This window comes from Centruroides sculpturatus, unplaced genomic scaffold (assembly GCF_000671375.1).
Source record: "Centruroides sculpturatus isolate CEXI.00-Female unplaced genomic scaffold, Cexi_2.0 scaffold480, whole genome shotgun sequence".
Classification (NCBI taxonomy): domain Eukaryota; kingdom Metazoa; phylum Arthropoda; class Arachnida; order Scorpiones; family Buthidae; genus Centruroides; species Centruroides sculpturatus.
This window is the reverse complement of record NW_019384976.1, coordinates 346,655-370,100: the sequence shown is the minus strand read 5'-3', so window position 1 is coordinate 370,100 and position 23,446 is coordinate 346,655. Positions and strand designations below refer to the sequence as shown.

The 23,446-nt window shown below is 31.1% G+C and overlaps 1 protein-coding gene across 1 annotated transcript; it reads right to left on the bottom strand.

The window, feature by feature from the left end:
* Window positions 1-253: 253 nt before the first annotated feature.
* On the bottom strand, window positions 254-16,911 carry LOC111632679 (sodium/hydrogen exchanger 10-like). Its single transcript, XM_023377177.1, has 6 exons — window positions 16,795-16,911; window positions 10,709-10,894; window positions 4,799-4,936; window positions 3,928-4,125; window positions 3,656-3,784; window positions 254-367 (listed from the first exon to the last, which is right to left on the bottom strand). Exons 1-6 carry the CDS (start codon window positions 16,909-16,911, stop codon window positions 254-256), a joined length of 882 nt encoding a protein of 293 aa, XP_023232945.1.
* Window positions 16,912-23,446: the final 6,535 nt, after the last annotated feature.

Sequence of the window (23,446 nt, the reverse complement as noted above, 5' to 3'; positions counted from 1 at the left end):
TTTTGTAGTTTTGTGGGATACAGTACTATGTTACAAAGTGGCAATTAGAAATGTATATATATAAGGCTACATATATTATTTTTGGCATTAAAATAAAGTTGTTAGTTTCATATCTACAGACTATTTCAATTTTTTGTATAATTTATTATCATTTACAAATTTAATATATTATTATAAATTACATAGTATTAAAATAATAAGCATTTTACCTTTATTACATAATATTTTATTTTATAATATATAAGAATATATATTATATAAAAATNGTTCGAAAATTATCATAATAATCATTTAATTCATTTAAGGAAGTTTCTTCATCAATATCCTGCATTGATTCTATTAATCTTTGATCTTTTATACTCATTTTCTGTAAATTAATAAAAGCAAAATAAATTTTCATCTCATTAACAGGAAACAGTTAATATCAAGATAAATCAACTTAAAAAATATAACAAACACTAGTCTGCATTACTGGGGTTCACTTTAATAATTTTATCTGAAATGCTTTTAAGCAACCAAGCCCATCATCAGAGACTGCATAAATCCAAAAATACTTGAGAAAAACTTATTATTAAAATAATCTCCAGTAAAGCAGAATATTTTTATGTTATATATTAGAAATTGTTTTAAATGATTTTTCTTGGCATAAATGAATCCATATTCTGTCATGGAAATTTTTATTTACATATTACACTCATATACCAAATTTTCTACATGTTAAAGATGTTTATCTTTCATAAGTGAAAGGAAATATCTGAGATAAAATCTGTTAATATGCAAGTGTTGATTTTCCAAATATTAACAAGGATCCAAAACAATTTTTTAAACAATTATACACAAGTAAAGATAGAATTATATATTCATTACTTCAGAAATAAAACAATTCATTCTAATAGAATAGATTCTTTTGCCCATTATCATGTATATACACAGATACTGGACACAAGAATACTTTCAAAAGTTAAAAAGAATTAGTTTTGTCTTTTTATAGTATATAGTATGTATGTATATACAGGTATCCTTCGTATAACATGGTAGATATGTTCTGAAAAAGTGTTATGTTATGCGAATCCGTGCTACATGAAACAAAAGATTAATGCAAAACATGAGGTTAGGTTCCAAAAGTTAACAAAAGTCTACTATTCTTTTTCATTACTAAGAGAAATATTTCCAATCAATAATTAACTAACAAGCACAATTAAAAGTACTGTTAATATTAATTTTAGTTAAACGAGGGCATTTTCTTTTTTAAAGTATTGTCATCTGAGCTTTTTTGTTCATTTTGCTAAGAGATACCAGTAACATCATTTTTTTGTTTTTATCATAAAAAATTTTTATGTATGACAGAATAAAAATATGTTATTAATCAATAATTTGTTCTTTTGAGTACCAAGTGATTTTTCCAGAATTTGTGTTCGAATACTGAATTGTTGCAGTTGGGATTAGTTCAAATACTGAGATACCACTGTATTCCATTCGTCATTTTTACAAATGATTACTCACCTACGATTAAAAAAATGTTACTTACCTAAAAATGTTTAAATACAAAGATTAATCTATAAAAACAAAACACAGTGATAGTCTTAAGGGCTAAAGTCTGAAATCAACAACAACAACACCTGGTTGATAGGAAAGCTAGGGCAAGGAAGAAAAAAATTCTACTATCAGTTTTCATTAAAGTAAACCTGATGAAAGGCACAAGACAAATTGAAAATTTCAATATTCTAAAATGTATGGGCAAATTTGAGACAACATGTGTGCTTATGTGAGGTTAGCCGACTGGAGTGGAAATGTCAGGACAATCGAACGGTCAACACTGTTGTGTGGGAGTGGAAAGACTCACTGAGGCAGGTCTTCCATCTTAAACCGCTTAATAAATATAAAAATTTCTCTTACAACAATTCCTATAATAAGGCATAACATCTCTCCAAAGGTGGGAAACAAGTCCGTACAAAAAGTCCAAATGTTCTGACTGTCATTTTTCTTTTTCTGGCGATGGTGGTGTGAAGAGCGCTGGCCCTGAAGCACACAGATGACTTGGAGAGATGTCTTCTTGCAACTAGGTGGACCTGGGCAAATCTTGACGGCATGGGAGAGCGAAGACAAATCCCCGAATGTCGAACAAGCTTTCATGGGTGAATGGCCGGATCACAAAAATCCAGGAAAGGAGCACTATGAATCAAGAATGTCACGTCCTTAAATCGCACAATTTTAAAAGTTTTTTCCCTAAAGCCACCTTTTCGTTGGTCTCTACTCATCACCTGGTAAATAATTCAAAACCGATCAAAGGGCACGGGAGAGATCAGTTTTGCAACTAAATATGACTCCTCTCCAGCCACATTTCTCTCGACTTTAGTCTTTCCCATTGTTTTAATAAAAACTTTCATTGTTCAATCAGGACATTAAATTCTCCCTATTCATGTCTGAAAATGGAGCTCTTTATTTCTTGATAGAGTGGTCACCTTTGGACCTTCAAAACAGCTTCTGTCTTGTACCTCATACTTACTTTAAAAAAAAAAAAAATCAAATAACAAAGTTTACACTTAAAAATTGTGAAATTTTGTATGGAGGATTTCCAAAACTGTGTTAGAATGAAACCAAAAGTTGTGTTGTATGGGTGATATCACCCATGTTAGAACCAAACCGTGTTGTAGAAGTACTGTGTAGTACGAAGGATACCTGTAATTGTAAGCTTCTTGTCTGTGTGGCTACACACCATATTTCCAATGTATATTTTTGTATAAATGTATATTACTTTAAAATTGTTTGTTCCCTGTCCCCCTTTCTATCTTTCCTATTGTCTAATCTTTCTGGAATGTTCTTGTTTAACCCTCCTTCTTTGTATGTGGACAACTAATCTCAGAGAGAGAATTGAACCCAGTCATCATCCCAGGAAGAAATCTGATCCCAGCATACCAATGGCAAATAGAACATTGCAACAGATTTTGGGTACCCTCTTTCCTATTCCCTGTTCTCATTCTTCAGTTTTTCTAATTAATTATCTTATTTTTATTAGTTATAAGTAGTCGTAAGCTCTTAGTTGTAAGTTATGTATAATTCTAGACAATTAGACGATTGATTCAGGTAGAGATCGCCACGTGAATTTTATTGTTGGGAATCGATCTTGTGTCATTTTTCGTGTGAGTATTATTGTGTATTATTTAGTGGAAGAGATATTAGTTGGCATCCTAAAAGCATCCTGTTTTGCAACTAGCAAGTAATAAATTTCTTTGTCATTTTATTCCATTGTCTACATTTTGCTCTATCATTTCACATCTGAAATGAATTACTTAAGTATCTCAAACTAGTAATTGGTGGAGATATACAATTTGATAAACCACATATATCTTCACCAATTGGTAGTCTGAGATAATTAAGTATTCATGTAATTTTTTTTATTTTGTTAATATTTTATCGTTGCATTAAAAGTCTGATTGCATTTTCCCCCTTAGGATTTGAGCTTAAAACCGTAACGAATTATTTAAATTTTACATTAAATATGATAGACAGAACATAAATTTTTAAAATACTGTATTATAGAATTTAATCGTGTAATTTTTTTTATTTTGTTTATAAACTTTCGTTGCATTAAAAGTCTGATTGCATTTTCCCCNAATCAAATAATTTAACAGGTAAAAATAAAAAATATACATACAAAAGAAGCACTTTCCAATTTCATTTCTCTGTCTTCTATCTGTTGCATCCAATCAAACTGCATATTTACATTTTTATTTGTTGGAGCCAAAAATAATACTACTAAACGAGAAAATCTTTCTTTTTTATTCTGTAAAGTAATTGAATTGTTTTGAATTATATAATAAATAATAATTATTTAATATTTATTGTAAAAAGCTTCAACTAATTCAGATAATATTAAGCTTTTAATCTAATACAAATTAAGAAAGTGCACAGTACATTAAAACTTACTGTAAAGATAAAATGTGAAACATAACGAGGAATATACACTGGTCCATAATATTCCTCATCATCATCATTATTTATAATTTTTCCTTGAATCAAAACAACATCTAGAACAAATTCTGGTCTTATAAATTCATCATAATCACGAAAATCTGGTAAAGCAGCATCTTGTAAAAGTTTCATCAGTTTTTCTTCTGAATAATCCTAAAAGGTATGTGATTTTATACATATATTTGAAACATTTTTATAAATATTAATATAAAAATTAAATTAATTATAAAATGAAAAAGATTAAAAATAATTAAAACTAAAATTTATATTAGAATTGATTTTACATTTATAATTAGACAAATTAACATCAACGATTTTTATAAATAGAAATATAATAAGTGTATGCTGTTAACTTATAAAGATTTTATCAATAACAAACTTGTACAGTTAAACTTATGTAAACCAGAATTACATAGTATAGGAAATCCTCATTAGTTCAAAATTTAAGGGATGAAATAATAGTGACTTCGAATTATCCTATTTATATTTATATTTCTGTATAATATGTCAAATGCCATGTAATTGATGTAATTTATTAAGCAAACAGAATACTGCTATGTATACAAAATTCTATTTTCATTAATTAATAACTAATAATAATAATATAAATAAACTGCAGGTAAACAGAATGTGTCAGGGGACAACCTCACAGGTTGCCAGATAGGTTTTATAAAAAGTAAAGTAGAATTCCTCAACATGTAATACATGTAGTAAAAATTAACATAGAAAATTTCTCTGTTCCAAAGAATTTTTTCCATTTAGGCAGGTTTCCATTTTGAACAGGTTTTATTTTATAATATTATATGTAACAGAAACAATATGTTACCCAATATGGTGGTTGTTGTTGTAGTATTTGCACTGCTATCTTTAAGGATTCACTTTTCCAAATATTGTATAACAGATTTGGCTGATCTTTGAAGTGTATGGCAGCATTAACAAATTTCTTCATTGGAATAAAAGCAGCCTAAAAGAATATATATTTTTAAAATATACAAGTGATTTGTTAATTAATTTATACAAACAAACAAAAGTAACTCAATAGTAATTTTTTAATAATTCTTTAAAACTTTTCAGGTTTAAATTAACTAAGTTATATGCATATATAACTAACTTATCATAAAGTATTAACAAAAATAAATAATCAAATAGGTATAGTGATAGCTTGGAATTCGAATCCAATTCATTCCTAGAGGGCATTCAAGTTCCAAAGCAATTTTTTCTATAAAGAATAATGTAAAATGAATTAATCTATTCCCAACCTCAAAAAATATCCATTTTAATTCTAAAAAATAATTTAAGCTAAAATAACATAAGTAAATGCCTAATTAATGTCTAAAACAACAAAAATAATAATAATAGATTAAAAACAATGAAAAAGTAAATAATGCAATAAAATGAAAATACTATATTATAATTGATTTTAATGATTCTTTTTGCTTTAGAATCGTACAGACAGTTGGTTTTGGCATCCCAAACTTGATCATGAAATCAGATACACACATCACTCTCATGCTTAGTGATGAGTTCTGTTTTTACAACTGTTGCACTTTCAAGCTTTCTCTGAGGTCTCATAGCCTCAACACTCTTCTTAGGCACCATGATGAATACACATTATTAAAAAAACACCAAAACAAACAAAACAGTGAATAAAAACACAAATTGTGTTGAGTATGCTTTTCTAACAAGAGCAGGAGATGAACTAAATGTGGCTGGGTTATTTAACATATGTCCCAAACTTGTATCAATAGATTTAGATAAGTAATGGATTTTATTATATTAGCCCAAAATAAAAATTAAATCAATCTGGCAACATGCCACATCATTCATACTCATAGATATCATACACAATCCATCCAGTATGGCTGTCTTTGTTTGTGTTTGAGTTCCAAGAAAAGTTCAACTTTTGGGGCAAAATTTCCTTGAAAAAATGTTCAGATTACAAATTGTTCAACCTCTGAGGCATTCAAGTTCCAAGGTACTGTTATAGTTGTATTAATGAATGGTATTTGTGAATGGTGAATTATGTGAAATAGGATTACACCTGGTTCATTTATTTACAAAAATCAAAATATTAATCATTCATGTAATACTTATATATTGAAAACTACATTTGATGCATGACAATAATATTGTGAACTCCGCAAGGCACGTGGTCTGCGGTTACAGATATACGATAGAAAGAACAAAGGGAAGGACAATGAAAAATCGGTAGACACGTGTGATCAGGTTTATTTTAGTAAAAGAAAAACGCGGTACAATATATATCTCAATAAACAGTCCAACACCCGACAGATATTGTAACAAATAACGAAATAGCCTGATGTTCCCCTTTCCGTTAACCTTCCTCACGCGAGGCCCCGTTTTTTTTTGACAATTAAATATAGATCCGAAAATAAAAATATTGTGGACGGAGTACCTAAGGGACTTGCAAGGGTTCTGTCGTAGCGGTCCGATTGTGGGCTTCGATGGGGAATCTTCTTCTTTTCGAGTCGCAACTTCCTTTCTTCTACCAACGGTCCACTCTCTTCTCGGTCGCTCTTCTCTCTCTTTTTGTATGCGGTTCTCTCCCTTTCTTTCTCGAAAAAGTCCAAGAGTCCTTTTCTTACTCCTTACACCCGCTTTTATAACTCCCTCCAATACGTCACACTGTCACGGACCAATCAGACGCCGGAAACTTAGCCATCGGCTAACAGGAGGCACCGAGGAAGGAAACGAAGAGAAACGGTACAAATTATATGCGCGACGCGACATAAACGGAAAACAAAAAAAAAAAAAAAAAAAGAAAAAAATATAATACAATCATAGCCACGAAGTGCTACAATATACAGAATTTTATATGATGCAACAATAAAGTTTTAATGTGATATGGCTGCCAATTAATTAAATTTTGAATTTTTGCTTGGTTTCAAAATTTATTGACACTAACCTATATTTGAATGATATATGAGGGCAGGTTTTTTTTTCAAGCTCCGATGGTCCATAAAACAAAGACAAGTATAAATAACAAAATGAATTTATTACCAAATGTTAGGTACAAACATGGTTACTTTTCAACATAATTGCCGTGAAGATTGAGGGATTTGTCATATCTGTGGATGAGCTTTTCCATCCCCTTGTTATAGAATGTTGCCACCAGTGAATTGAGATGGCCTTAACAACGTTGTTTTGAAAGATTGTCATTAGTCTCAAACCTGTCTTGCTAGCCATGTTTTCAGTTCAGGAAAGAGGTAGAAGTCTTCACACATTAAAAAGATTTAAGCTTGATGGAAGTCTGAAAGGTGGAACTCTTCACCACCTTTAAACACCCAGCGTATAGCCCCAATTTAGTGCTGAGTGACTTCTACTCCTTTCCTGAACAGGAAAAGTGGCTAGGAGGGCAGAGGTTTGAGGCTAATGACGATCCTCAAAAAAACGTTAAGGTCCATCTCAAGTCATTAGCGGCAACATTCTATGACAAGGGGATGGAAAAGCTTGTCCATAATTATGACAAATGCCTCAATCTTCATGGTGATTAAGTCGAAAAGTAACCATGTTTGTACCTAACTTTTCGTAATAAATTCATTTTGTTATTTACACTTGTTTTTTTTTATGGACCATCGGGGTTTGAAAAAAAACAGCCTACGTATAAATATCATGTAGATTACCCAGGATCTGACAACATCTGGATTTCTTGCAACCTGAACCACTGATATTACCTGTATCTTCTCTTTAGATTATTTCGTGTTTCCAGTTTCATTTTAGTTTCAATTTAACAAGAGAGAAAATATTTGTTAATTAATTTATTAATTTTATTTCATTCTAGATTTTCACATAGTGAAATAAAATATGTTACAAAACATTATTTTTAGTATGTATAAGTTCATTAAAAAAACTTATAATGAAAGAGATGGTCAAAGTATTTCTTTTTCTACAAAAATAATAACAGTTTATCATTTAATAACTATCATCTATAAGATAAATACAGTGGTACCTCATACTTCAAACAACTCTAACTTCAAATACTAAATTTGACAAAAATTTACTTTGAAGTTTGAACTGTGTGCACAGCGAAAAATGCACTGAAATTGTAAAATAAGCTTCTGAACAAAGAATACAATAATGTGTTAAATTTCACAACCATTATAATTAAATCACACATCTATGGGTTAAGTAATGACAGCAGATAAAAATATGCAAAAACATTTTGTTCAATCCAATATAACCTTCACTTATTAACCATGGTATCCAAGAAGTGTGTGAATGCAACAAAGTCTAAGAGAAAAGTTATAATATTGATGATTGAGATGACAAAAGAACTTATCATGAAGAATGAAAGCAGTACATGTATGGTGGCTCTGGCTGCAATATTTAGGATGTGAAGTTGATAGTGTGTGATCAGTAAATGCAATTTTCATTTTATTATACAATATTTATATATTTTATTTATTGCTTTTGTGTTTTAAATTATTATTAAGTAAAAATAACTCAATTAATTGCTCTAAATTATGTGTATTTGCTGTTTTAAGTTTATCAAAATGGGTTTTGTTTAGTATCAGGAAATGGATTAATTTGCTTTCCATTATTTCTAATGGGAAAAATTTCATTGGACTTCAAACAATTCAAAGTTCAAACAACCTCCTGGAATAAATTCATTCCAGGAGGTTGTTTGAAATTTGAAGTATGAGGCACCACTGTACTCAAAAATTAATAAATAATAATGAAACTATCTGATGGTATCTAAGAATATTCTGTTTTGTGTTAACAGTAAGAACAGCTATCCATTTGTTTAAAATCTTAGTCTGAAATTTCTGGAATTTTCTAGACTTTTATAGTACAACATTTATTTCAAAAACAAAAAATAGTTTATTCAAGGTAAGAATTGCCTTTACACCTTCTTCAATTGTTTGGGCAGGTCACAGATTCTGTTGAATAAAACTCAGATTTTGACTCAAGGAACTCTGCAAGTGCAATTTTCATCTCTTCATCATTGGCAAACTGCTTTCCATTCAAGAAGTGTTGCATGGAGTGAGATGGAGAAATGGTAGTTGGATGGTGCAATGTCTGGGCTATATGGAGGGTGAGGGAAAACATCCTATTTGAGATCAAGCAGCTTCTGCCAGGTCAATCTCGGCACATCTAGTCTCATATCATTATGAAGTGTACAATGTTCACTTACAGGTATGTGTTACAGGAAGATCTGGCAACATCAGAGAGAGAGAGGGACGTGCAAGACAGACGGCCCTGACTAATGTATAAGAGTGGAGATCGCCTGGTCCAAGTAAGACCCCAAATAAAGCATTGAGAGTAAGTGTCTGTATTCCTGTCTTGCGGGGATCTTAAGTGGATCACGAAGGACGTATAAACACTAATTAAACTACATAAAATAGTATGGATAGCATCAGCTAAACATTACAACTGAGGACAGTTTTTTTTGGAATTTATAGTTGCATTCCATAGAAGCATTTCCCAATACAGTGGTTTGTAAACATCCCACTAAATACAAAGCACAACTTCTTGCTGATGTAATTCCAGTTTTGGCATGACCTTTTGCACTTGTGGCTGTGTGCCATTTGTAATAATATACGCGTACTTTATATTTTTCTCTTTCTCTCCTTCACAACTTCCATCCTTTGTTCTATCGTTTATCCTTCCTGGAATGTTCTTACTCAAACTTCATTCTCATATATGGTCAAAAGGAACTGTGTGAAACAATAGAAGGGTATGCAGCCTGGAGAGCAATAGGGGGAGAGATGAACCAGTTGGGATTCAAACTGTGAAAGAGATGGACGTGAAAAATACTGAGAAGGTGATCATTGAAAAACTATTGGACGATATAAGGAATGAAACATAAATATTAGAGCTCAGTAATTATTTCTGGAGGGACAATAGCCAAAAACCCCATATTTTCGACTTCAAGGAAAGACTTACACACAAGTGACCATCATAAAGATCCAAATACGGAACACTGGGTACCCATTTTTCTATTTCCTCAATCTGTCCTATCCTCTATCTTATTTTATAGTAATATAATTAGTCATAGGTTTTATTTTAGTCTATTTTTTGTTATTATACACATATCATACCACGTGGTAAAGGTTGAGAATTCTCGCCAATCCCATAGATCATTGTTGCACGGAACTGTTTCAGTGAGTTTTTTGTATCTAGCATTAAGAATTATTATTAAGTGTGTCGTATGTCTAGATTGAGACTGCCTGGCATCTGATATATGTGAACCTGTATATAATCGTAATAGAACAAATAAAGTTTTCTTTGTTCATCTACTATTTGTTAGTATTAGTGAAAAACTTCATTTCAACACACTTTAATTTGACATACAGGCACATTTTTTTATCTCCTATAACAATGGTTTTATACCAAATTGATAATTGTAAAGTGAAATGTGTGAAATGGATCACAAGAAAGTGTTGGCAAACTTGGCATATTTAGAAAGTTGGTATCACCGCACAGAATATCTTCTCACTTATGATTGTTCATCTTAACACCCTTCATTTACATACCTCACAAGAAACTTCTATATACTATCTGTAGGAAAATATTCTAGAAAATTCCAGAAACTTTTGCATAAACCCAATATATAAAATATTTTTAAAATTTTGATAACATAATAATTAATTTTTAATTAAAATATTTTTATGGCTCTCTTTCAACTTATTAAAAAAAACTGTTAAAAAATTAAACAATATTTCAAATTTCTAAATGTTTATCTTTATCTCTATATTGTATATAATCACAATACCTCAACTTTTGTCTTACACACGGCTTCAGTGACTAATTTACGTCTTGTCAAAAGTCCAAATAATCCAAGTGATTCTGTTACAGTTTTATACTCTTCAAAATATCCATTACTTGTAAAATATAAATGTGAATCTGAATTTTGTAAAACTTCTGATGTCTCTTTTTCTTTACTTGCAGTTCCTGTAACCTACATGAGAAAATAATTCTTATTTCATATATTTCAATGTAGTTCTCTTTAATCTTAAAATCAGAAATTCTAACACAGTAAATATACTCATTCTAATCATGAACAGAGTTACCAGTTATCTATGTAATCAAAATTAGCATGTTCTAAAACATACCGGTAATTATATTAAAAATACATGTATGTATACATACAAAATCTAGGTATTTTTAATAATTTTAATTGAATATACTAGTAAGTTAAAAACACTTATAAAGTTTATTATAATCAGAATTTTGGTTATACTTTTCATTATTTTTAAGTAAATAGGAATTTTAAGCTGTCATTTCTTGCTATTAGCCTCAACATTTGGCTCATAACAGGCAATTCTTATCAGTCTTATCCAGTGTTTTAAATGTTAAACATTAACCATTAATGTTAGACAGCAGAGTAGTTTAAATTGCTAGCAATTATTGCTTCAATTACATGTTGGATAAGTTATTGTTAAGAATAATAACTACAATGTCCAAATTATATATATTTTAAATTGTTTTAACACTTTTTTAGTGTCAGAGTCTATAACACTAAAATTTCTACTAATTGTAATTGTATTTATTAAGCCCCACTTAATGTTATCAGTTGGTTATTATCATCACTATATATGAGTCACAAAGTGATTATAATAAGCCAATTCTTCTGCACTTATTTTTTTTAACAAATCAGACACAAAAAGATCACTGGCAAAAACAAAATGCAGAAAGTTATTGCAAAAGTTCTCTGAAAAGTTTTTCACTTCTGATGATGAATTACTTCACTCTCAAACTCCACAATTAATGGTAATTGCAGGTTTTATGCTGGTGATGTCTCTTCTATACCTGCTGATGTAAAGTTTTCCAAGAAAAATAAATTTGAAAGCAAAGTTTTCATTTGGACTGCAAAGCGACCAAAAGGACTGAGTTAAGCCCAAATCAAAAAGTCAAGTTTTGCTATCTATGTCCATCAATATTTAAATAAATATATATATCACCTGACTACTTACATTTGAATAACTATTCACAAGTAAAAAACGTCTTATGGCTAGATCAAGCAAGTTTCCACGACATCAAAACTGTACTGGATTAACTGTGACAATAAAGCATCACCTTTGTCAGAAAGGAGGAGAACCCTGCAAACATGCCAGAAATTAGGGAAATCAAAGATTTTTGGGTAATTCTCAAGGTAGCCATTTATGAAAAGGGATGGAAAGCAAAAAATATATGGATGTGCTGATCAATTGCATAAAGTATTGTCTGCAAAATGTGAACTAAAGTCCTGTACAGGAACTTATCTGAACTGACTGTTTGACAATGGGGACTTGTAAAATTACAAAAATAAAAGAAAATGTATAGCTTTTCATCACTTTCAAATGACTATTTAATTCATAAAATTTTCTTTTTTCCAAGATAAAAACTACATTACACAAACAAACTTGTGTAGATTTCTTTTGGACACTCAGTATATGCATAAAATTAAATGTAAAATTCCAAATTTCAATAGATATGGAAGCTGCAAAAAACAAACAAAGGTAAAATATAATAACCAATAAAAGCCTGTATTTCCATCTTAGTTGTGTTCCTGTATGATTCATTCTCTCAAGCAATTTTATGTTTATTCATAAGAATTACAAGAGCAAAAAGGCAATCCAATACAAAAGGTAAAATATAATAAAATGAGCAAAGAATTACAAATAAAAAGCATGAATTATAAAACATATGAGAGTAACAGCCATTGATGCAATAACAATTAAAAATAGACTAAGAGATTATAAAAATCATAGATAAAAATATCAATTCAATAACAATACACAAAGTCATAATATATAATATGATATGAAATGTATATATATGTACTGAAATGATATGTATATATAATTGTAAATTAATTAACAAAACTTTAAATGCTAGACTATCTGTCACATTGTAAGATGATTTTATACATATTACATATGAAGAGTTCGGAAAAAGAACAATGTCCATTTTATGCATTTGTAAACTGAAGTTATTATTCTGTAGATTAAACGATATAGAATGTGATGGCAAAGTCAATATAGTGAAAAAAAACAATCATTGTCCTCTCTAGATCCATGTAAAGAAAAGCAGTTGTTGTAGAATGATCATAATCCATATGATTGTTCCAACAACTATCATAACAATCTTGACAATAAAATAACGAGAGCAAAAGATTTGCAATTTTTTGCAATGCTTTCAAAGGGCAAAACAGAAATTATACAGTGTTGAGGGCATTGCATTATTATATAACAAAGTCAAATTGGCTGAAAAGTATAAAAGTCACATTTCCCATAAGAGGGTATTGTTACATGGAATGTGATAAGGATTTTGGTTTAGTGAACCAAAAATCAATTGTTTATGTGCCATATGGCTGGATGAAAGTATTGTGATAATTATGAAAGGTTTTATTGACTAATGAGGGCAAACACCCAGAAGAAACGACACATGCAAAGTAGAAGATATAAAAATGAATTTATTATGTGTGGTGGTAATGTACAAATATAGAGAGATTCCAGTTCTAGGGGTTGTTGACTAACAATCACCCAAAATCCAGTCATTAGTAGAACAATTTACAAAAATTATTGCAATTAGTACAAAAAGAAACAGACGATAATAATTACTAAAAATTTTTCTTAACATTAATTTTTAATACTAATTTATACTTAGAAGAAAATAAAAAATAGAAAATGAAAAGCAGCAAAGATGGTGATTAGGATAGAAAAGAATACCCAGGTAGTACAAATGTCATTCAGTTACTGTGAGGAGCCGCATGAAAGCTTCTTAAACACAAAATACTTGCTTCTGTCTTCCTTTTCTTCAGTTCTTAAGGGGTTTTTTGTATATTTAATCTCAATACCCAGTCACACATTCAGACTGTTCAATCAGATATTCTGGCTCTAACATACTAGTCTGGGAATTTCAATATTCTAATTTCACCTGTCTTTTAGACACCAGACACTGTGAAGTCTCTCTCCTTTTTCTGATCTTTTCTCCTTGAGTACCAGCCTAAAAGTGACTTTCCTTTGCTTCATATGCCCTCAGGTAACCTTGCCTACAAAATGTTGGTAAATTCTAGGAAGTGGCCCTTACCTCCAAGAAGGAAGAATTAAGAAGATTAGAAAATTCTAGAAGGTGGAAAGAACAAAGAGCAGGGAAAATTGTCAGAAGAAAAGGACAAAAACATACAGTATGGCATAAAGTCACAGTATTTTCAAAGTAATAGAAAAACTATCAACAATTCATGTTTGAATGCAAGCAGGACATGTTCAAGAATTGCAATGAATTTTTATGTCCATTTTACCTTGCCAGCACCCTTTTGGCATTCAAAAACAAGGGAATGGAAAATGACATCTGTGGCTACCCATATTGTGCTACATTGCAATGTGTATAGTAGACCTTACTTTTTTTGTAGACCTTAATTAAAATTGCCAGATTTTAGTAAAAGCAGACTTTGATCATTCTTTCTCCAAGACAAATCAAGGATAGGATACTAGGACATACTATAAGCTTATTAAGCATATTAAACAATTGGTGTATATCAATTGTTTAATATGCTCAAGCCCACTCTTATTTGTGTGTCCAAAACTTAAGAATGAACACATTCATATATGAATAGAGAGAACTGTAGATAAATGCAGACAAATATGACAAAAACTGTATTATTCAATGTCTAACACAGGATAATACACAGCAGCTTGTAAAATTCTACAAATTTAAGCAATAAAAGTATCTTTGATGAAAAAGATACATAAAGCAATTGGACATATGTGGAGAATGAATGGAAAATGCTTACCTCTATTATTAATTATTAATTTTAATAAGAGATGGCGCCTAATGCTTACCTCTAGTGCCAAATTAATTACGTAATTTATTTAGAATTTAGCATTAAAATAGCCCGATTAATTTACGGCATTTGGTTGGTGTCTTACTATAAAATGCTTACCAATACTCAGGCAGAAAAACCTATCAATATGGAATATGTCCACCTCAAATTGCAATGCAGCACTCACAATTTCATGGCAGGCTAATCACTAAATGGCTGAATAATTTTTTATAGCTATCACTGCTAGCAATTGTGTCCATCCTTAAGTTTTGGACATATATGTGTACAACCTAACTTTATATATCTGGTTTTTAAATTAGTTTTTAAAATTGGTAGTTGATACATTTAGAGATGTAACATTTTTAGAAGGGTTAAACCCTTCTAAAAATGTTACATCTCTAAATGTAGTTGGAATATACTGTATTTTTGTGTATTTAATCCACAAATTCTGTTAAAAAATACAGTTTGAAATGGGATGTGAATTATGTGAAGGGGTAAGTTATATGCCAATTTTAAATTGTAATTATAAATTTACACTTACAGAGTAACAGCCACTCCATATGTGCTGGGGTATATGGCAGGACAGGTTATACAAAGATTTTATTTTCATTCTAGCAATTTTTTGCAGGGTATACTGTTAAAAGTTTAGTGCAGATAAGTGAAAGTAAACCATCAGACTGCATTGCATTAAGTGAAACTTTTATATAACAACATATATATCAACCCAATTCAATTACTAATGCCAAATGAACTGCTGGAATATTTATTGGACTATAACAAGGCTAATTTAATGATTAGATAGAAAACAATTTGATTATAGGTAGGGGGTTAGGCTACCATCTAATAATAAATTTAATAATAGAAATAAATCCAATTTTTAATTTAAATTTAGAATATTCTAAAAGAAAAGATTAACCTGAATGGGACTCAACCACACAATTAATGTACAGATGCACTGATGGGGCTTTAGTTAGCATAACTGGCAACACATCTGCATGGTAAAAAGGAGTTGCAGTTTGAGTCCTGCTCTGGCTTAATCTTTTCTTCTAAAATGTTTTAAATTTTAAAATTAAAATTGAATTTACTTCTAATTATTAAATTTATCATTAGATGGCAGCCTAACTACCCACTGATAGTCAAATTGCTTTACATCTAAACATTAAATTAGCATTATTACAGTCCAATAACTAATCCAGCAGTTTATTTGGCATTAATGAAACTTTTATTTCAACATTTAATAGCCACACATTTACAAAGTGAAATCTGAATACATAAACAAATGTAGAACAATAGATTAAAGGTGATTGTAATTGGTCATCTAAGCAGTTATTGGTATGATAGTGTGAGATGAAACAAATTGGGTCATGAATACACATGAATGGAAGTAAGATTTGATGACAATTTCTAATGGTTTTTACATGGGGTAACTGTTTATATTACAAGAAAGCATATAAAATTAAAATCTCAACATATATGCTATCATAGGTTATATGTACAAATTATTTGTATGATGGTGTCCTTTCTACCCGTTTTTTTCTGAATCTGTATATTTTTGTTACATCTGGAAACATTTAATAAAAGGCTTGCTTGCATGTGCTCCAAACAAGTTTGTTTGTGTATTATTCTCTTCTATATCTAACTGCATCATTGCCAATGCAATTTATCATAGACAAATCAAAAGAATCATCTATCAGTACTATAGTTGTCCTCATTGGGCTGCAATTTTAAAAAAATTGGAGACCTATAAATTCCCACTGTTGTCCATCTGTCCTTCCTTAATCTCAAGAATGGAGTTAGATAGATGACTGGAATAACTCTATTGCTAACAGAAAAAAATACAATGTATAGGGGCAAGACACTACTAATTTGAGGTGGAGATCATATATTTAAAATTAAATAAATTTTAAAAATATTATTAAAAATTGCAGCCTGGCATTGTGACGATTTCACAATAAATAATTGCTTGTATATTATAAAATTCTATTTCATATTTATTATATCTTATCTGATAAGAAATACTGTTCTATTAATCAAAAAATTGAAAAAAATTTTACCTTGACTAATCCAGAACTGATAACATAAACTCCTAAGCTTAAGGTATTTAATTTACATAAAATAGTTCCAGGAGGATATTCTTTAAATTGTATATGATTCTGAAATAAACGTAACATTTTAAAAGTATTATGTTATTCTAAAAAAGTTATACTTTATTCATCAATTATAAAAATAAGAAAATATTTTTAGCCTAAAGAAACTAGAACTTGTAAAATTAAATTATGTATAGCTATATTCAAAAACTAGTATATTTACATATAAGCTATCCAAGAATATCCAGACTAAATAAAAAAGACTAAAATATCCAAGACCATATTTTCTTCCTTTTAACATATTTAACATACTGTATTTTTTTTTACAAAGTATCAACTAATATTGAACTATAATATCTAAGTTTTGTAATATCCACATAAACTTAACTTACAAACTAGGAAAATGAATAGGAAAGAAATATAGGACAGATAATGAACAAAAAACAAACAAATGCAGATGAAACAACTCATATTAAAAATATATTACATAATTTTGGACAAAACTGATGATCGATCAATGAAATAAGACATGGGTAAGAAAATTGGAAACCACAGTATCTGATGATCATGTGATAGATAATTTTGTTTCTCTTAAGTGAAATTTCCAATGTTTTGACATTGGAAATTTCAAAAGGTCTATTTTATATATACCTTATTTATGCAATAGCAGAATGGCCAAACTCTGAGGATCTGGGATTGAACCCAAGAAAATAATCCCAGGAGTTTTTTTGGGGTGATCTGTTCCTCTCTCTCTCATCATCTGGCTGTCTTGTTGTAGGTCTGGCTGAACCCATGATGGGCATGAACAAAAAGAGCAAAACTACTTATCCTAGTTCAAGCAATTTTCTTTTTGTTCTTAATAAGGTTCTTGCCCTGCTGATTTTGGACATGGACACATTTGAAACACCACTCATTGGGATGATGAACTCCTTGTCTTTTGATTGAGTCTCTTACTTTAAGTTAACCCATGTCAGGTACTGTACCAAAGTACTGTTTGCTGCATAAATGTTTGCACCTAATTTTAAGCAATTAGCATGAATGGAAGTTGAGCGTGTGCAGCCAAGGTCAGTTCTGCCTGTTATCAAAGCAGTTCAAAATGGACTATTTTGTTCTGCGACATGTCAGGTAAGGAAAATGATCAATAGGGACATCTTTTAGGGCTCTCTACCAACAATACTAATTGTTGCTTGCTATTATAGCCTTGCATGCATCACTCACGCAATGCAACATGTGCATGGCTAGAGTTTGTGAAACTGAAAAGATTGTGAAATTACTGCCATCACATATTAGAAACCACGATTTTATCTTTTATTTGTGTAATTTTTTCCTTCTCAGGTTTCATATGTTTATTCTTTTGAAATTTGATCAGATAAAGGGAAAAAATAAACATATCAAATGTTGCTTCCTTGTAAATTATAAAAATTGCAATAATCAAAGTAAGTTTAATCATTTTTGATTTATTAAAAACAACTACCAGTCTTCCATTGCAATCTTTGAATTCAAAGTAAAAAATACATGTAGTGAGCAGGAATCGACAAGACTTGGACTCACCGTTAGTAAGGAGTATAAGGGCTGTACAAAAGAAACAAAAACGTACAAAATACAAATTAAGGAATGCAAAACAATTTTTATATATCTCACAAGGATTCGACAACTTACACACTAGTATGATAATTACTANAAAGCTAGTCAAGGATGGATCAGCAGATTTATGAAGAGGAAAAATCTTTCTCTACATAGAACTACATTATGCCAAAGATTGTCTTGATATTTTACGGACCAGATGGTCTATTTTCATAGATTTATTATATGGAAGCAGAAAGAACAATCATATTTTGTAGTGGGTACAAATCGAGACGATTCAGACTCACCGTTAGTAAGGAGTATAAGGGCCATACAAAAAAAACAAAAAGTACAAAATAAAAATTAAGGAATGCAAAACAATGTTTATATATCTCACAAGGATTCGACAATTTACACATTATTATGATAATTACTAAGATTACAACGATACTTAACCTAATAACAATAACTAAAATATATATACACAAGGCAAGTACATGCTGAGATCACAGACATGTTCATTGAATCTAGTACAACAAACACAAAGAAAAAAAAACAAACTATTTGCAAGTTGAATTCCTTCCTCAGAATTCCTTCCTTAACAAACAGTTTTTTTCCACTTTGGTCACAACCTTCCTGTCAATGCAAACGAATTTCCCTTTAGCTCCGAAGAACAAAGAGACAGTCTCTCGCCACGCTCTTCTCCCTTCCCCACTAACAGTTCCACTCAAGATCTCCTCACCTGATCTCTCAAAGCATTCCTTTCGTATCTGCTCAACAACTCTTCTCACGAAAACTAAAAAAAAGTGCATGCACATGTGGTCTTCTCCTTTTTATATCCCCTGCCATCTGGGGCTTACACCTTAGTCACGTGATGCCATTACAATCAATCACGAGCCAGCGAGTGGTTGCCGAAGAAGGCACTTGACAAACAGAATGTTTTACAAGTAAACAGGTATCGCGACAACAAAAACTGATACGAAAACGAAATCAATATACAAAATATATAATTACAAGAACCAAAAACAATTTTACCATTATGTATGTAGTGCTCTGTCACTACATACATAATGGTAAAATTAATATTAAATAGAATTATTTAGTACAATTCTTTTTTAAAAGAAAGTCATTTCTGTTGTTTTGTTTTACATAGTTTTCTCTTTTTAACTCTAAAAATCCCTGGCTTATTTCATTGCCATGAGAGTTAAAAAATTTATTTTAGATTGCATTTTTAACCATGTCAACCATTTCTAATGTATGATATACTTCACTATGCATATGCACAGTGAAGCATTTGATGCATTAGAAGGCCATTACTCACTAATTGTGCCTTTTTGTTTATACTACAATAAATGAAACCTAATAGTAGTGTTGATTACTAAACAGCTCAATAAATCATCAACAATAGTTATTAAGTAAAAACTTTGTAATTTCTGGAATTATTACTCTTAAAATTAATTTTTTTGAATAATCAATACTGTATTTCAATTTATTGACTTTAGATATTTACGTTTTTTTTAAATTCATAAATATTTTGAACTTTTTAAATAAATAAAGATTTAGTATTAAAAAAATTTNGACGTTCGGCGCCGCTTTCCCGTAAGCCTAGAAGTTTGACAATGGTATTTGGATAGTTAGTGGAATCATGCTCGACATTCCAAACACCATTGTCAAACTTCTAGGCTTACGGGAAAGCGGCGCTGAACGTCCGACGTACACGTTTTCTCGTTTAAAACCTCGGCCTCAACCTCTCTATTATTGCCTGGAGAAGCCCAGACTACTGGGGTAACGTTTGCACTTTTTGTCCGAATTTTTAAACAAAATTCCCACGTTCGATTTTAATTATTTTGGTGTCAAAATGCTCGATATAACCTTATCCTTTGCATAAATTACGTATTTTGGAAAATATAATTAACTCTGAGAAAAGATATATTCAAAAGATGAAAGTGTCGACTTTCATGCAATTATTTATTATAAAAATACTTTTTGTTATTACAATTATATTACTATAAAGAAACCATACGATAATGAATTTATGTGGAAAAAAAAAAATTGTAAAAGCTTCATTAAGAAGTTGTTCTCTTCATATCATGATAGCAATTTCTGTAAACTTATCATCTTATAATACTACATTTATTACAATTGAAACTTGTAATGTGGTGCTTTTGAATCCCTAAATAATGTTATCTGTGGTGAGTCAGTGGTTTTGTGTGTGAAAAGCAATTGTATCCAAGAAGCATCTACAGAAAGCAATGTATTATGTTTTTCTAGAACTGGACATCAGGATTTAACACATTATTCATTGTAATTCAGTTGATTATTGCATAAAGAGGAGGAGTAGGGGACTCTGACTTGAGCTTTGAAATTGTCAACATTGTAAAGTGTGTTTCTGTCTTTTTTGGAAAGTGCAGTCCAACATTATTCATGTACTTTTGCTGTAAGGATCCTAAATTATATATATCGTTAGTACTCTGTAAATGTAAATGAATGCACATGAAAATGTAAATGAAAACGCACAGAAATGTAAATGAATGGGAGGTGCAGTACATTTCATTCATTCATTTCATTTATTGTAACACACAGATTACAGTGTATACTTGGTACTGCAGTGGCACAACCATGTAAAGAAACAAGTAACAAAACATATGTGGTACAAAGTAAAATTAAAATTAAAAATAATTATACAAAAAGAATATGTACAAAGATATAAATATAGGTTGAATATAGCAAGAATGAGTACAAATAATGGAAACATAAAATAATAATGAGTACATAAAGTGGGTACATGAAATGAATAGATACTGTAACAATTTATATTTATATTTGTAAGTACAAATGATTAAAATGTAGAATACAAATTATGAAAATGTAAAAAATAATGGACACATAAATGAGTACATGGAATAGATGCATACAAAATTAAATACATAAAGTGAATACAGATAGTTACACAAAAATTATACAGAGCAGATGAATAAGTCAAATAGACAATGTACAAAGTAAGTGCAAATAATGAATGCAAGAACTCAGTGGACAAACAAATACAAGTAATAAAAATATTTACAGGAAAATACATAAATACATATATGTAAAGTAAAATACAGGGAAACAAGGACGAGGCTAGTTGATAGTGGAAACAGTGGTAAGCCTGAAATATTTGGCAATGAGATCAACAAAGGTATGGTACATATTTTCATAGCTGAGGAGGTAGTTGAAAGAAGGTGGCCAATTGTGACCATGAGAATTAGTAACAATCTTTACGTGATGGCACTCCAATTCCAACATTGAATAATTGAAGATGTAATGTTGATTATTGTCATTAACATTGCATAGAAGGCAATGAGAGTTAGATGCTCCTGTAAACCATACCAGGTATGAGTAGAATTTACCGTGGTTCGTGAGGAATTGGATCACATCGTGATTAGGCCTGTACCAGCTGAAAGTGTAAAACTCATTAATATTAGGAATGAAACTGAGTGATGGAATGATCATTATCGTTGTCCCAGTCTTCTTGCAAGGATTGAAGGTCTTGCCAGAGGATGTTCTTTAAGGCTCTAGAGTTATACATGTTAGGCAATCGGTAGATTATAGTTATGAGATGTGTCCTTTGCAAGTGTATCGGCCCTCTCGTTGCCCTCAGTGCCCTGGTGAGCACAAGTCCAATAGATGAAATAGTCATTAGAGGAATTCAGGATGTTGTCATGTATTTTATTGGTGATGGGATGGAGACCATGGTTCTTCAGAAGGGCAATGGAGAATGCACTGTCAGTGGTGATGGCAATACTCTTATTAGAGTGCTTAGTGGCAGACCAGCTTGTGGCCATGTAGATAGCATATAACTCTGCTTGGAAGACAGTACAATGCTCACCGAGTCTGTACTGTCCCATTTCAGTTTCAATGTTGTTTTGAAATGCGACATAACTACAACCCACATGCTTTTCCATCTACAACCCATCAGTGTAAATTACAATGTCGACATGTTTGGGCCTACTGAAGATGAGAGTAAGATGTAAACAGGGATGCCTTGGGAGATTAAAGTGTAGGTTCCACTCAAGTTCATTATTATTAAGTGTAATGTTAGTTAAAGCGATATTATTCCCCCATTTAATGTGCCAGACTTTGGAGTAAAATCAATAAGTTTATTTATGGGTGGCTTTTTTGACAGAATCTATAAACTAGCATTAACAGTGGTGTGCTAAGCTCTGATGATTTGGATAACTGCACGATGTTGGGCAGCAATCAATTTTCTTTACAGGAGTACGTTATGAATAGCCCATCTCCAGCTGCTGCAGGCATACATGATGATAGGAATAAAGATTTGATTATAAATGGTGTCCAAGGCACCAGTAGAAAGCCCCCAACATTTTCTGGCCACACCAGCAAAAGCATAGAAAATAAGACCAATGTGATCAAATAGATAGTTCATATGAGCATACCAAGACAGCCTGTGGTCCAAGACTATGCCAAGATACCTTATAGTTTTCTCTACCTTCAAACTTTTGCTTCCCATTTTAATAGTTGGGACTTGACGGTATAGGTGTGGTTGACTTGGCTTGTTAAAGACAATACATTTTGTCTGATCAATATTGAATTTTAGTTTGTGAAGCTTTCCCCAGTCATAAATCTTGTTTAGAACTTCATCGCCCCTTTGCTCAAGTATAGCCCAGGAATGTCCTCCAATTGGCACAAGGACATCATCTGTGTAGGCGACAAAATCGTCCTATCTGAAGTCTTGCATATGACAATGAGAAAGGTATTGAAGGCAATATTCCACAAAATAGGGCCACACACAGACCCCTGTGGACAATCCTGGATGATGTTATGTTTGATGGAGTGTTTGCCAAACTGTAAAGTGCATCATGCAGGTAGTCATACAGAAGCCAATAGATATTGGCAGGCAATTGGTGGCCCTAAGACAATGAAGTACCAGAGGCCACCAGGCACTGTCATAAGCCTTTGTGATGTCCAGACTGACGGCCAGGATATATTTATGGTTGTCTAGAAGTTCTTGAATATTGTTGGCTGCCATTTCAATGGTGTCAGCAGAGGACCGCTG